We start from the raw sequence: 11,397 nt of genomic DNA on the forward strand, positions 1-11,397 counted from the left end.
TGCAGGACCTTGCACTTGGCCTTCCCATGCTCTGGAATATACAAAGACGCTCCTGGAATCGAGCAGATTCTCCTGACTACAAAGTGGGAACACTTCCAAGGGTGGGACAAGTCTGCTCAGGAGTTGGAGTCCCTCCATTTTTTTTTTTCCACCAGTTTTAAAAAAACTTTCAGTTCCAGACAGGTACTAGTGTGACACCCACCTAAAACGGGACCATGTGGCACAGCACCAGCCCCATCTCTCCGTGGAGCATATTAAAGCAGCATGGTCAGTGCTGCCACCCTTCTGACACACCGCTTACCTCTCATCCATGTTCTTCTAAGGGGGGAAGGTGACCTCTGCATGGTGGCTGCTCCTGCTCGGTCAGTACGTGAGCCTGGACTCCTCCTACTGGAAAGCTTTCCTCCTTGTCTAGCGTAACCATCCGGTTGTGTGTGCGAAGGCACACTGGCTCTCCAACAGGAATGAGGAACCTGCCTCCAGCTATCCCATTTATTTATTCCCACTGAAGCAATGTTGTAAAATTGTCTAAACATCATCCCCTCTCCCTCCCCACATCATCTGTAAATTAACATTCAGATTGCAGAGCCCCAGTTACCACATTTGGGCACAGAAACAGGGTGTTTTTACATGCAGAACAAATATTTGAGATGCAACTCTTATACCCAGGCCCTCTTACACGCCTACACACTCCTACTAATAGACATCTTGCCTTGAATTTCTTAGTACAACAGAAGTATTTGGCTACTAAACACTCTATTATGATAACAGACACTTTAATCAGTCTGGACACCCTGTAGGTACTTCAGTTTCTGCTTCAAAACACAAACTTTTATTGCTTAATGGAACTGCTGAGGTAAGCAAGGCCAAAGAAATGAGTTATATTTTACTTTTTCCCTTCTGAACTGGCAATAAAGCATACAGACATTCTGCTCTAGCTGTATAGCCCAGCTGCTTCCATTTACTTATTTTCATTACTCCCTTCATTTGCCAAACAACCCTGCATATGTTTACTTTCTTACCTGACATAATCAAAGTATTCTTTGTGCTGATTCCGATAAAACACAGACAGTTTCAGCATACGGCCTGCAATCACTTCAGCTTTTTCCAATAGCTGTGTTAGGTGAACCTTTGAATAATCTGGAAAGAAAAGACAACCTGCTAGGACCGGGGGGCAGGAAAAGCCACAAGCTACACCGACCTGAAACTGGGAACAGCACCACAGTAACCCATCTCGCCTCATGCAGCAGCTCTACAGGAACTATACAGCCCACAGCCAGGTCCCAAGAGCGGCCGCAGACAAATGGCAGGAACACGCGTGCTTGGTTCTCCCCACTCCATGAATACTCTACACCATCCTTCAGCTTTCCCGCAGGTTTTCTGTGTTAAGAGCTGGCTTCCGTGTATTTAGGGCCGCAGGGGAGCTGAGAACTGCCCTCGCTGGCTTACGTCATTGATAAGCCGTTTGCTACAAGGTACCTGGTTGTGAGCCAGTGACAACTCGCCTCACTAAAACAACTGGCTTAGGACCCATCCTACGCGGCATCCCGACCAACATGGGATTCATAGGGAGCTCGCTTCTGCACTCCGCTTTCGCACAGGCGAGCATGCTGGCAATGAACACGCAAAGGAAGAGACTTCTATGTCAATGACAGGCGAAACTGAGCTTTGGGAGGGGGTGTTGGTGGTGCTCAGGCTCTGCGGGGGGCAGAAGGGACAGTGGCAGAACATCTTAAGCCAGCTGTCTGTTAAGGAAGAAATTCTTCACAGAGAGGGTGGTGAGGCACTGGAACAAGTTGCCCAGAGATGTGGTGGATGCCCCATCCCTGGATGTCTTCAAGGCCAGGCTGGATGTGGCTTTGAGCAACCTGGTCTAGTGCAAGGTGTCCCTGCCCATGGCAGGGGGGTTGGAACTAGATGATCTTTAAGGTCCCTTCCAACCCTAAGCATTCTGTGATTCTATGATTCTGTTAGGGAGCTGCCTCTCTGTCTTCTCCACAGGCACACAAGTGGCCCTGCTCCACTCCAGGTCACCAGTCTCCTTTCCTCGCCTGGCGGTGCCAGGCACAGCGCTGCGGGGCACCTAAGCTATGGCAGGACCAGGAGCTCTCACAAAGCCTAAAGTTAGAACTCCGGTTTCCAGCTGTGACGTGTAACTGCCAGCGTGGCTGGCATGGGCAGATGGCTAACCCACCCTGGCAGCAAAGCTATGTCCTACGGCACGTGTTTCCTCGGCAATATTACCTGCTGTGCAAAACTCAATGATTTCGCTCCACTCAGAAACCACGTAATCGCCATCAACTTGCTTTGATGCTGTCTGCACTGCTACTGTGTATTCCGTTCTTGGGCTCAGGAACCAGTGCCCGCGGACTGTCATAGGCAAAGGAACGGCCTTGGCCACCAATTTAGTGGGGACATCCTGATGGAAACAGAAAGACAAAACAACACACAAGTCAGCCGTGCAACCAAACGGATCCATCACCCCTTCCTTCCATGGTTTTGCTATGTAATCCCCAACCCCGGTTCCTCCACGGAAACCTCAGTTACTTCTGAGAGCCCAGTGGTGCAGCAGAGCGAAGAGGCTGGCTGAGGGCAGCAGTCTAAGGTCTGCTCTGAGAGCTACAGTGACAACTCGCGTGTATGAGTTCATTATTGGTTCCAAATGACTACAGACTGATACTATTATATACAGCCCAAATATATATACTTCAGAGTAGGGCCATTTGTGCTGAAATATGCAGAGAAAGACACATTACTGAGCACAAGAATATCTTAATTGAACAGCTTCCGGTCCTCTCATTGCCACGGTTTTCTTACAGTTACTGTAGCCAAACTCCTCCTGCCACCAATCAGTCCACCTGTGTTGGTGTTGATGTCTTCCACGCCAAACCTCAACAAAGAAAATTAAACACATTGCAGAGTGAGTTTGTGTGTTTTACCTGTATCAAAGACACCCTTATGTACAGGAAGGGTCAAACCAAGCCAAACACACAGCTAGATAGTTTGTGCCTGTCATGGCACCTCTTGCTTCCCACTCCGCCACCACCTGCGATGCTCCGTTTTGCTCTCCCTGCATCGCACCCCAGTGCCGCAAAGGAGAGCAGCTGCTGCTTCTTGTTGAAATACCCAAATTCTACAGCACAGATCACCACGGGGAAGAATTAACGGAAGTGCTGGACAGTTTATGCCAGAACAGTGGGTGAAGGGACTGATGGTGGAGTTGGATGGTTCTCTGCGTGGTGTACCCAGGGGCTGTGATAGAGGCATTTACTGCTGAACAGTTATCAGTAATCACAGAAGAGTAAAAGAAAAGTGGGCATTTTCGGTAATATCCACAGCTGTCCACCTATAAATACCAGTCCATAGTCATCCCCTATAGATACTAGCACAGTTTACCCTTAAGGAAGAAAGAAATAGGAGACATTTTCTGTCCATAATCTGTAAGCAAGATCTGAAAGGGTTTTTTTTGCTTGTCTTCTATTACGCAAAAATATACTTCTTTCATTGTTTTTCTGTCAGCAAGAAATATCCTTCAGTTCCTGTATTAAGAAACTGTAAAATTAGCAGCTTGTGATATTACAAGAACTGAAATGTGATTGATAATCCAGGGTAAGATTTTGTTGGCGTCATTTCTTTTTTGCTAATTCTTATTTAAATGAAATAACAGTTGTAAGGAACCTTTATCTGTAAAGGATTGAGTTGTGCACTCTGAAATATAAAATATATAAAAGATAGAGATAAAACTACAAGGAAAACCACAAGGAACCCCAAGTGACATTCAAAGCTGCCACCCTGGAACTATGCTGGGAAGGCATCCCACCGGACTGAATCTGCTGCTGCTGACGTGGTCAGCAGCTGCAGCGGTTACGCTCATTACTCTTCCTGCCATCTTTCCTTTGGCTACAGTGGAAGCTGCTCCACCTGGGTCCGATCTCTGTCCCTGCAACCCAGTGGGGGTTTTGGCCCTCATCAATTTTTTCAGTTTTCATGTACCATTAAAAGCCTCATTGCCCCCAGGCATTGAAGCCTTACCCTCCAGCTGCGTGTCTGGAAAGTATACCAAAAAAGGGCACCCAACCTAAACCCACATTAAAGAGAGGGTTTTAATCTTGCACAGCTGGGGAGGGGGGGCAAATATGATGCTGTTCATAACTCTAATCTGTTGTTCTTTTTCTAAGCAAACTTTTTTTCTTTTTTAAGGTCGTTATATACTGACCTCAGGAAAACATGTTCAAATGTTCACAATGAAATTTCCCTGGGATTCTCTATTTCTCCCTTTCATCTCTCTCTTTTCTGCTCAGCTCTCATTCCTGACTGAGCCCCAAAGAAGTGCAAAGGAGGTTATGTGCCAGCTCAAGGACATCCAGGATTCTGGAGTGGCAGATGGCTGACAACTCTAAAGCTACTGGATGGCAGTGATTTCCAAGAACAACCTGGAAAGACTGAGTAACTAGGCAGCAAGGTGTACGAGTCACTCTACCCTCTTCTCCTTTTTGGGAAGAGATGCCTGCTTTGCATTCCCTTTTCATTGCCAAAGAAGCTGCTTTCAGTTTTCAGCTGTCTCCCATTTCATTTTATCCTTCCCTTTGCCAGGTCTGCTCAAAGAGACCACAGCACATCCAGGTTCTAGTCCCAATTTTGCAAACTATCTGAGCCTCATTTCCTATTCCACGGGAATAATCGTATTTCCGTATCTTTAAAGAAGATGGGAGGTATGCAAATTGCATCGAGAAAAAACCAAAGTCTTCTTAGAATCCTAGTCTTTACATACTACTACCAACACGACCTCCCCCTTCACAGTTACGACAACAATTGTCATACATGGTAAAACTGTCCGTGCCCTAAATGCGCTGAATGTACTTTACACATTTGCCAACAGAGAAAATACCAAAAAGGACAAATCATTCATGTATGGTCTCCCGGGTACACAAGGAAACAAAGAGCCCCTTTTCCTGAGGTACAGCACCTACCTGTCAGGTTATATCCCAAGTCACTTGCTCACAGCCTGTGAGCAAACTGAGACTTAACATTAAGTCTCTACAAATTAGAAAATAGTTTAAGCTGGTCATCTGGGTTTATCACCTGTGAGAGACAGGCACCTGCAGACAGTGACTTTTGACTTTGAGCAATTTCTTAAATTTCTCAACAGAAGCTCATTCTAAACAGGGTGTTAGCAATCCCTTAGTACTGAAGGGATGAAGGGATGAATGAAAGCAAGCACACACGTGCTCTTGCAGAGATAGCTGTGTTCAGTCTGTGCCATTCTCTTGCCTGCCCTGTCTGCTGTCTGGATTTCCATCATTCTGCCAGGGGAGGAGGAAACAACCAACCAAAAAACCAACCAACCACAACACCCCCACCCCTCCAGCCCCCCCTCCCCCCAAAAAAAAGCTTTACCAAGTCACTAACATTAGTACCAAGAAATTTCATGTCCATTCTGACAAGATATCCAACTTGTTTATCATTTTAATTGATAGACTTCAGTCTCCTGTTCTTACAAAATCTATTATTACCTCTCTCCTTTGACTAAACACTTCATCACAGTAAAAAGCTAGGGTATTACTGAGGAAAACAAAATAAATCTAATGGTTTATGTTCATCACACTACCAATATTCTTTTTTTTTTAACTCTCCATTTTAACACTAGTCTTATCACTGTGACGGATTTTTGAAGCATAGAGTGTTTGATCTGCTAGGGTAGCTCTACCTTTTAAAAAAAACAAATTTTACAACTTTACACTGGTTTATACAGGAATGAAAAAAACACAGATTAAAAAACTGAAAGAAATAAGAAATAATCTATTCCAATAAGCATTTGTATTAGGGTGTGTATTTACTCCTGCAGTATCAAGTGGGAATTCAAATTCAAAAGCTGTCAGTCCAAAAGTAGTAACAGTAAGAAAAAACCAAACATATCCTTCTTTATTTGCTATTAAAATTAAAAAATGGGTTACAATAAATGTCTATTATAACACTAAATTTGGTCGTGCTTCACATACTGGTTCCTAACAACTGCACTGTCTTGGCCAAATGTGTTATACTCTCAACTTCAAGCAATTGTATGTGATTTTTCATTATACTTCATGCATATGTTACTTCCAACCACATTAGGAAGAAAATAGTCAAATAAGGAAATGTGAAAATTATATATCTTCTATTAACAAAAATCACAGGAAGAATACTCTCACAATGAAAAGGCTCAGAGAATTTGATGGAAATATTTCCTGGTTATCCCACTGGCTTATAAACCAACAGTAATTCAGGTGTACAGAATTAGAGCTCTGACATATGCCTGGATGCTTACATACACACAAATACATTTGTTTCATAGGGAACTGAACATTACCTTTTCTATTTCACTTGAAAACAGATTTGGAACCAGTACGACGTGTTGCAAAACAGACATTTTTATTCCTGACTAGTTCTTAATCATTATTTCAACAATTTATGTATTCTGTGCCTGTCCTTGTTCAGTGTCAGACTCCGGAGTGCAACACGTCATTTCAACAGAAGAGTCACAAATTCTAATGCACTTCTAGGAAGGCTTCCAGCAATTTTAGTTCGCAGCATTCAGCACTGTGACCTGAATATTCATCTGGCCTCTTTCCTCAAGCCACGGATGCAGGGACATACAGAATGAATTGCAGATCTGTACTTAACAAATCCAGAAAAATTTGCTTTGGCCTCAGAACAGCTGAAGTACTGAGATGACTAGAGAAACATGGAATGAGACAGAAGATTAAACACCACAGTCACCTGCAAACTGAAAAACAATGTTGGCAATATCTCTAAAAGGTAAGGTTTGCTGAGCACAAATAAGCTAGAGATGGAGAAGGTATTCCGAGTAAAAAAAAAAAAAAGTCAATCAGATGAATCCAACCCCACCTTTGCCGGATGTCCAATCCCTGTTTTCCCATGGTCTGGCTTTGAAAGGTCAATAAACCACTGAGAATCATCTATTTAAAATCAAATATTTCCACCTTGATTTTTAAATGATAATTACCTTGTGCTTAAATTTGTTGGAATTCTTGTTTTCTTTCTTGTTGAGATCGATGAAGTAATGAGTAATGCGGTCCTTGGATTTAGAATCCATGTCCCAAGAAATCTTGAAGGAATCACATGTGATATTACTTATTTTGATGTTGTGAGGGACTGGAAGTTCCTCCATCTCTGCAATCCCACTATCTTGTGATTTATTCCCTGCAAAAAAACAAGCATGATGTCATCAGTTAAAGACCTTTAGATATCTGTGTTCCAGTACAACCACATCTCTGAAGAGCCTTTCACAAGGTCTCATAGGTGGTACTCAGAAGGAACTATGAGGTACAATTATGCAAGTCTCAATGTCAGTGATGGGAAGGAATGAGAATTCCTCATGTGAATAAGCACTAATAACAAGTAAGGAGGCCACATAAACTGTCTGGAATCACAGCCGTGTGCCGTGGCTGGCTGAGCGTAAGAATCATCTGAAACTCTGGTGCTACAGTGTGTAGTTAAATGCCAGCAATGTCCACAGTTGACATAGTGGCCCTATCCACACCCGTCAGTCAAATAAATATAAAGAGAAATTACAGTCATCCTAAATCTATTTATCAAGCACAAAGTAAAACCAATCTCCTCAAGGTTAATGGATGGTGTATATACATACACATATACAAAATACTGTCTCCTTCGCAATGAAGCAACAGTGATCGCTTTGCTGACCCCCAGTGAAAGGGACATGCACACCAATGCCATTTTCTCTATTCTGCTGGCCCAGTGGAGACCCTGCAGTTTTCTTGGGAAGTTTTTTCTAATATCTCTAAGTGCACAGGATAGATGAACAAATGACCATTGACCCCAGAAAGCATTACAGGTCTTCCCTTAGTTCCCAAGGCAACCTTGTAGTAGAGCGTTCTGTGAACATCAAAACTCAGACACATGAGGTGATCTTGCACTACGTAAGACACACGTCAAAACTGAACAAACAGTGAAAAAAAGCAGACAGATGAGAAAAATGAGTTGGCAAAGAGGAAAAAATAGAGAAGGTGACGTAAAAAGAGTAAAGAAACAGAACATAAAAAAATAAAAATCAAACAGAGATAAGAAACAAAGGAGAAAACCAAGGCTAGTATCTCTGCAGGAAAGAGAGTAAAGCCCCCAAGTTCTGTCCAGACGGGGAAGATCGGAGGCCCACGCAGAAATGTGACACAACGCATTGTCAGAATTATTTTTAGTCACATCTAACTATAGAAAAAATAGTATTTATGCTTTCATCACAACTGATAAAAAACTGGAGGCAGAATTGAGTCTAGTCAGTAATAATGATAAAAAAAATTGACTTGGAAAACATCAGGGACATTTCAACCTCTCACCATCGGCTGTCAAAGAATTATACCAACACCCCAGTGCGGGAATATTAAAATTGCTATGATTATGCAAAATTCTCCTCATGGATATGTGAAATTCAATCAGAGTCTGCAAAATCCATAGTATTCTGAATAAAGCCGTTTCACTGATGGTTTCAAGAACCAGTAATAACACTTTTCTACTTTTGTTCCATTGAATGCATTTACATCCAACAGGTTGTCTATTCGTCAAACATCCTATTGCCTTTTTTTTTTTTTTTTACTTCTTCAACTACTATCAAAGTCAGATGGTGCACGGCCTTGCTCAAAATGCTACATTATTTGTGCCATCCACAATGAAATTTTCAACAGCTGCACTGGCTGCAAGAGACTCAGAAATACCAGTCATTACTGAAAGCTTCCTGTTCACGTGAAATACATGGTAAGTGCTTTTCCCAACGCGAGCTTTCAGAAAGCCAGCAGGGAGAAAATGGCATTTCTTTTGTAAGCATTTGGTATTTGAAAAATGACTGAAAGCTCTACCAGGCACACTGAAAAGGCTACACATGATCGCTCTGCCAGGAGCGAGGGTCTGTGTTTTCAGGAGCAATGCTGCTGAGGGTCTCAAACCTCCTGAAGAGCTGGACAGACTCAGGCCCCGGCACACTGAATAAAGACCTAGACAGACACGCAGTCAGGAAATCCAAACCATGTATATCCACAATACATGAATGTCCAACTTCTTTTCTGCAAAAGTGAGCTTCTGTACTGCACACCTACGGGCCATGTTACAAACAGCCAAGGTAGTTTAAGCTTCAGGACATGTGCAAAGCAGTAATGACCACTGACAAAAAATAACAGAGAGGAAAAGAGATTTTGGAGCAAACCGATGGCAGGCAAAGAGCAAAAGTGCTTCTGCAAATGGGTATTGTTCTCTGTACAGTTCTTGGAATTAATGGCTGGCATACATCTTTAGATGTCTGTGCTCTTGATCCTTTTAATTTCACTGCTTAAGAAGTGAATAAACAGTTTAAGTAAACATCTAGCAGAAAATCTCCAGGTAATTTTTAGCAACTTTTTAATATGTCTGAGAAAAAGAACCACTTGCATTAGTAAGTATTATGCTGTCCTTTTCTCATGATGGAAGAAAATCCAAAATAAACACTTTCTGAAATGTTTAAAGCTCTTTGAAAGTTAAAAAAAAAAAAAAATTGAAATACAAACAGAATAGGAAATAAGAAAGTAAAATACCCAACCACCAGCAGCAAGCAGTACTCCAGTTTCCTTGTATTTAGAATATGAAGTACCTGTGATATTCGTAATCCATACTTATAATTCAATACATATTTGTGTAGTACTGAATGTCAGAATCTATTCATCTGACCGGCAGTAATAGGAATGCTATTAATACACCGTATTAATAAGGAGGAGGAGGATTCAGTGAGTATTGGTAAATGGTGACTTTTGAAGAGCAATCAGTGTACCACTGCATGAGAACAAGGAAAAAAAAAAAAAAAAAAAGGACAGAGCATGAAAAGCATGCTCTTGCTCTGAGATTTGACTGATCCTAGGAACCAAACCTGCAGGTGAGCAGCTCTGCCCACACAGCAGACACCCTAGCATTCAGATCCCCAAGGAATTTTGAAGCAGCATTCTCTTGTAAAGCACAAACTCTAGCTCAGAATCTGGGTCCTGCAAAGCAGTGTTTTTCAATGTCAAGAACAGCATTCTGTCCTGAGACATACTGGAATATGACATAAAGATGTGAGATACAGTGCTTGGCATCACCGCACCATAATTAACTAGAAAGAAATTGAGATGACAGGATAGCACAGGAGAGTACAAATATCCTATCCAGTCTGGTAAGGTACACACATCACTTAGAACAACTACAAAATGTGGAATATTTCCATTAGAGTCTATCAATATTCTAAAAGCATTACAACTACTATAAGACACAGTTTTATAAGACAAAACAGTAAAAATGGGCAGAATTTTCAATAGGAGTAAGGTAACTTTGAGCTAAACTTGGATGTCATTTAAGATAATAGTACAAACTACTGTTAAAGCGGGGGTTCAACTGGGTCTGACACCATTGTCAACCAAACCACTTAGAAATGCTGGCTGCTACAAAACACTGCTTAGCATCCCAACTGCTAGTTAAAACCAGAAACTTCAGGTGTGTGGTGAAATATCCGTGTCATGGAGATCAACTGACAGATATAACTAACCAAAAAGGTTAGGCAACCTTGCCTTTTTAACACTTGTGCTTTGGTGAGTATTTTGAATTAGCTTTCATCCTGGACAGTATGCCCACTGCAAGCCACTTCTTTGTACCAGATCAGCTTGGAGAACAGATCAACATCAGGAAACAGGATGTCTGCTAAAAGCAGAAACATCCACTGAACTTATGCAAAACCAGCACACAGTTGCCCTAAAGCATCCCTAAACTCCAGCTGAAAGGAAGTTACTGCTGTTACGGATGTGAAAATAGGAAGAGATTACAACTGGCTGCTGTCACGTTACTCACTCTACCGAGGCTAAACTGACCTTTCTTTGATAAAGCATCAGTACAGATGTACTGGCTCTGTGTGGCAAGGTTTTGGGTGGGTGGGGCTACAAGGGTGGCTTCTGTGAGAAGCTGCCAGAAGCCACCTGTATGTCCGACAGAGCCAATTCCAGCTGGCTCCAAGACAGACCCACTGCTGGTCAAGGCTGAACCCATCAGGGACGGTGGTAGCGCCTCTGGGATAACGTGGTTATGAAGGGGAAAAAGAAAAAAAAAAAAGGGGGTGGGGTGGGGTAGAAAATTGCAGCAGAGATAGGAACACCCCTACAGACACCCAGGTCAGTGCAGAAAGGTGGGAGGAGGTGCCCGGAGCAGAGGTTCCCCTACAGCCCATGGTGAGAGGGCAGGCTGTGCCCTGCAGCCATGGAGGGTCACGGGGGAGCAGAGGCCCCCCTGCAGCCCAGGGAGGACCCCACGCCAGAGCTGGCGGCTGCACCTGCAGAAGCCCATGACCCCATGGGAAGCCCACACTGGAACAGGCTGGTTCCGAAAGGCTGCGCG

General features: G+C 43.0%; 1 protein-coding gene across 1 annotated transcript; it reads right to left on the bottom strand.

Annotated features, from left to right (window-relative positions):
- Positions 1-1,018: 1,018 nt before the first annotated feature.
- LOC104510445 (phytanoyl-CoA hydroxylase-interacting protein-like) lies at positions 1,019-7,196 on the bottom strand. The gene is made up of 3 exons (XM_010152695.1): positions 7,004-7,196; positions 2,245-2,419; positions 1,019-1,140 (listed from the first exon to the last, which is right to left on the bottom strand). The coding sequence occupies exons 1-3, from the start codon at positions 7,166-7,168 to the stop codon at positions 1,019-1,021; spliced, it is 462 nt and encodes a 153-aa protein (XP_010150997.1). The 5' UTR covers positions 7,169-7,196.
- Between the last annotated feature and the right edge of the window lie 4,201 nt (positions 7,197-11,397).

Source organism: Eurypyga helias, unplaced genomic scaffold (genome assembly GCF_000690775.1).
Source record: "Eurypyga helias isolate BGI_N326 unplaced genomic scaffold, ASM69077v1 scaffold15425, whole genome shotgun sequence".
Classification (NCBI taxonomy): domain Eukaryota; kingdom Metazoa; phylum Chordata; class Aves; order Eurypygiformes; family Eurypygidae; genus Eurypyga; species Eurypyga helias.

Bases quoted from the DNA above. Each gene is read 5' to 3' on its own strand.
- LOC104510445 (XM_010152695.1), bottom strand. From the start codon at position 7,168: ATGGAGGAACTTCCAGTCCCTCACAACATCAAAATAAGTAATATCACA. The intron at 2,420-7,003 runs GTAATTATCATT...TGTTTCCATCAG, and splicing joins CCAACAAATTTAAGCACAAG to GATGTCCCCACTAAATTGGT. The intron at 1,141-2,244 runs GTAATATTGCCG...TTTTCTTTCCAG, and splicing joins CATTGAGTTTTGCACAGCAG to ATTATTCAAAGGTTCACCTA.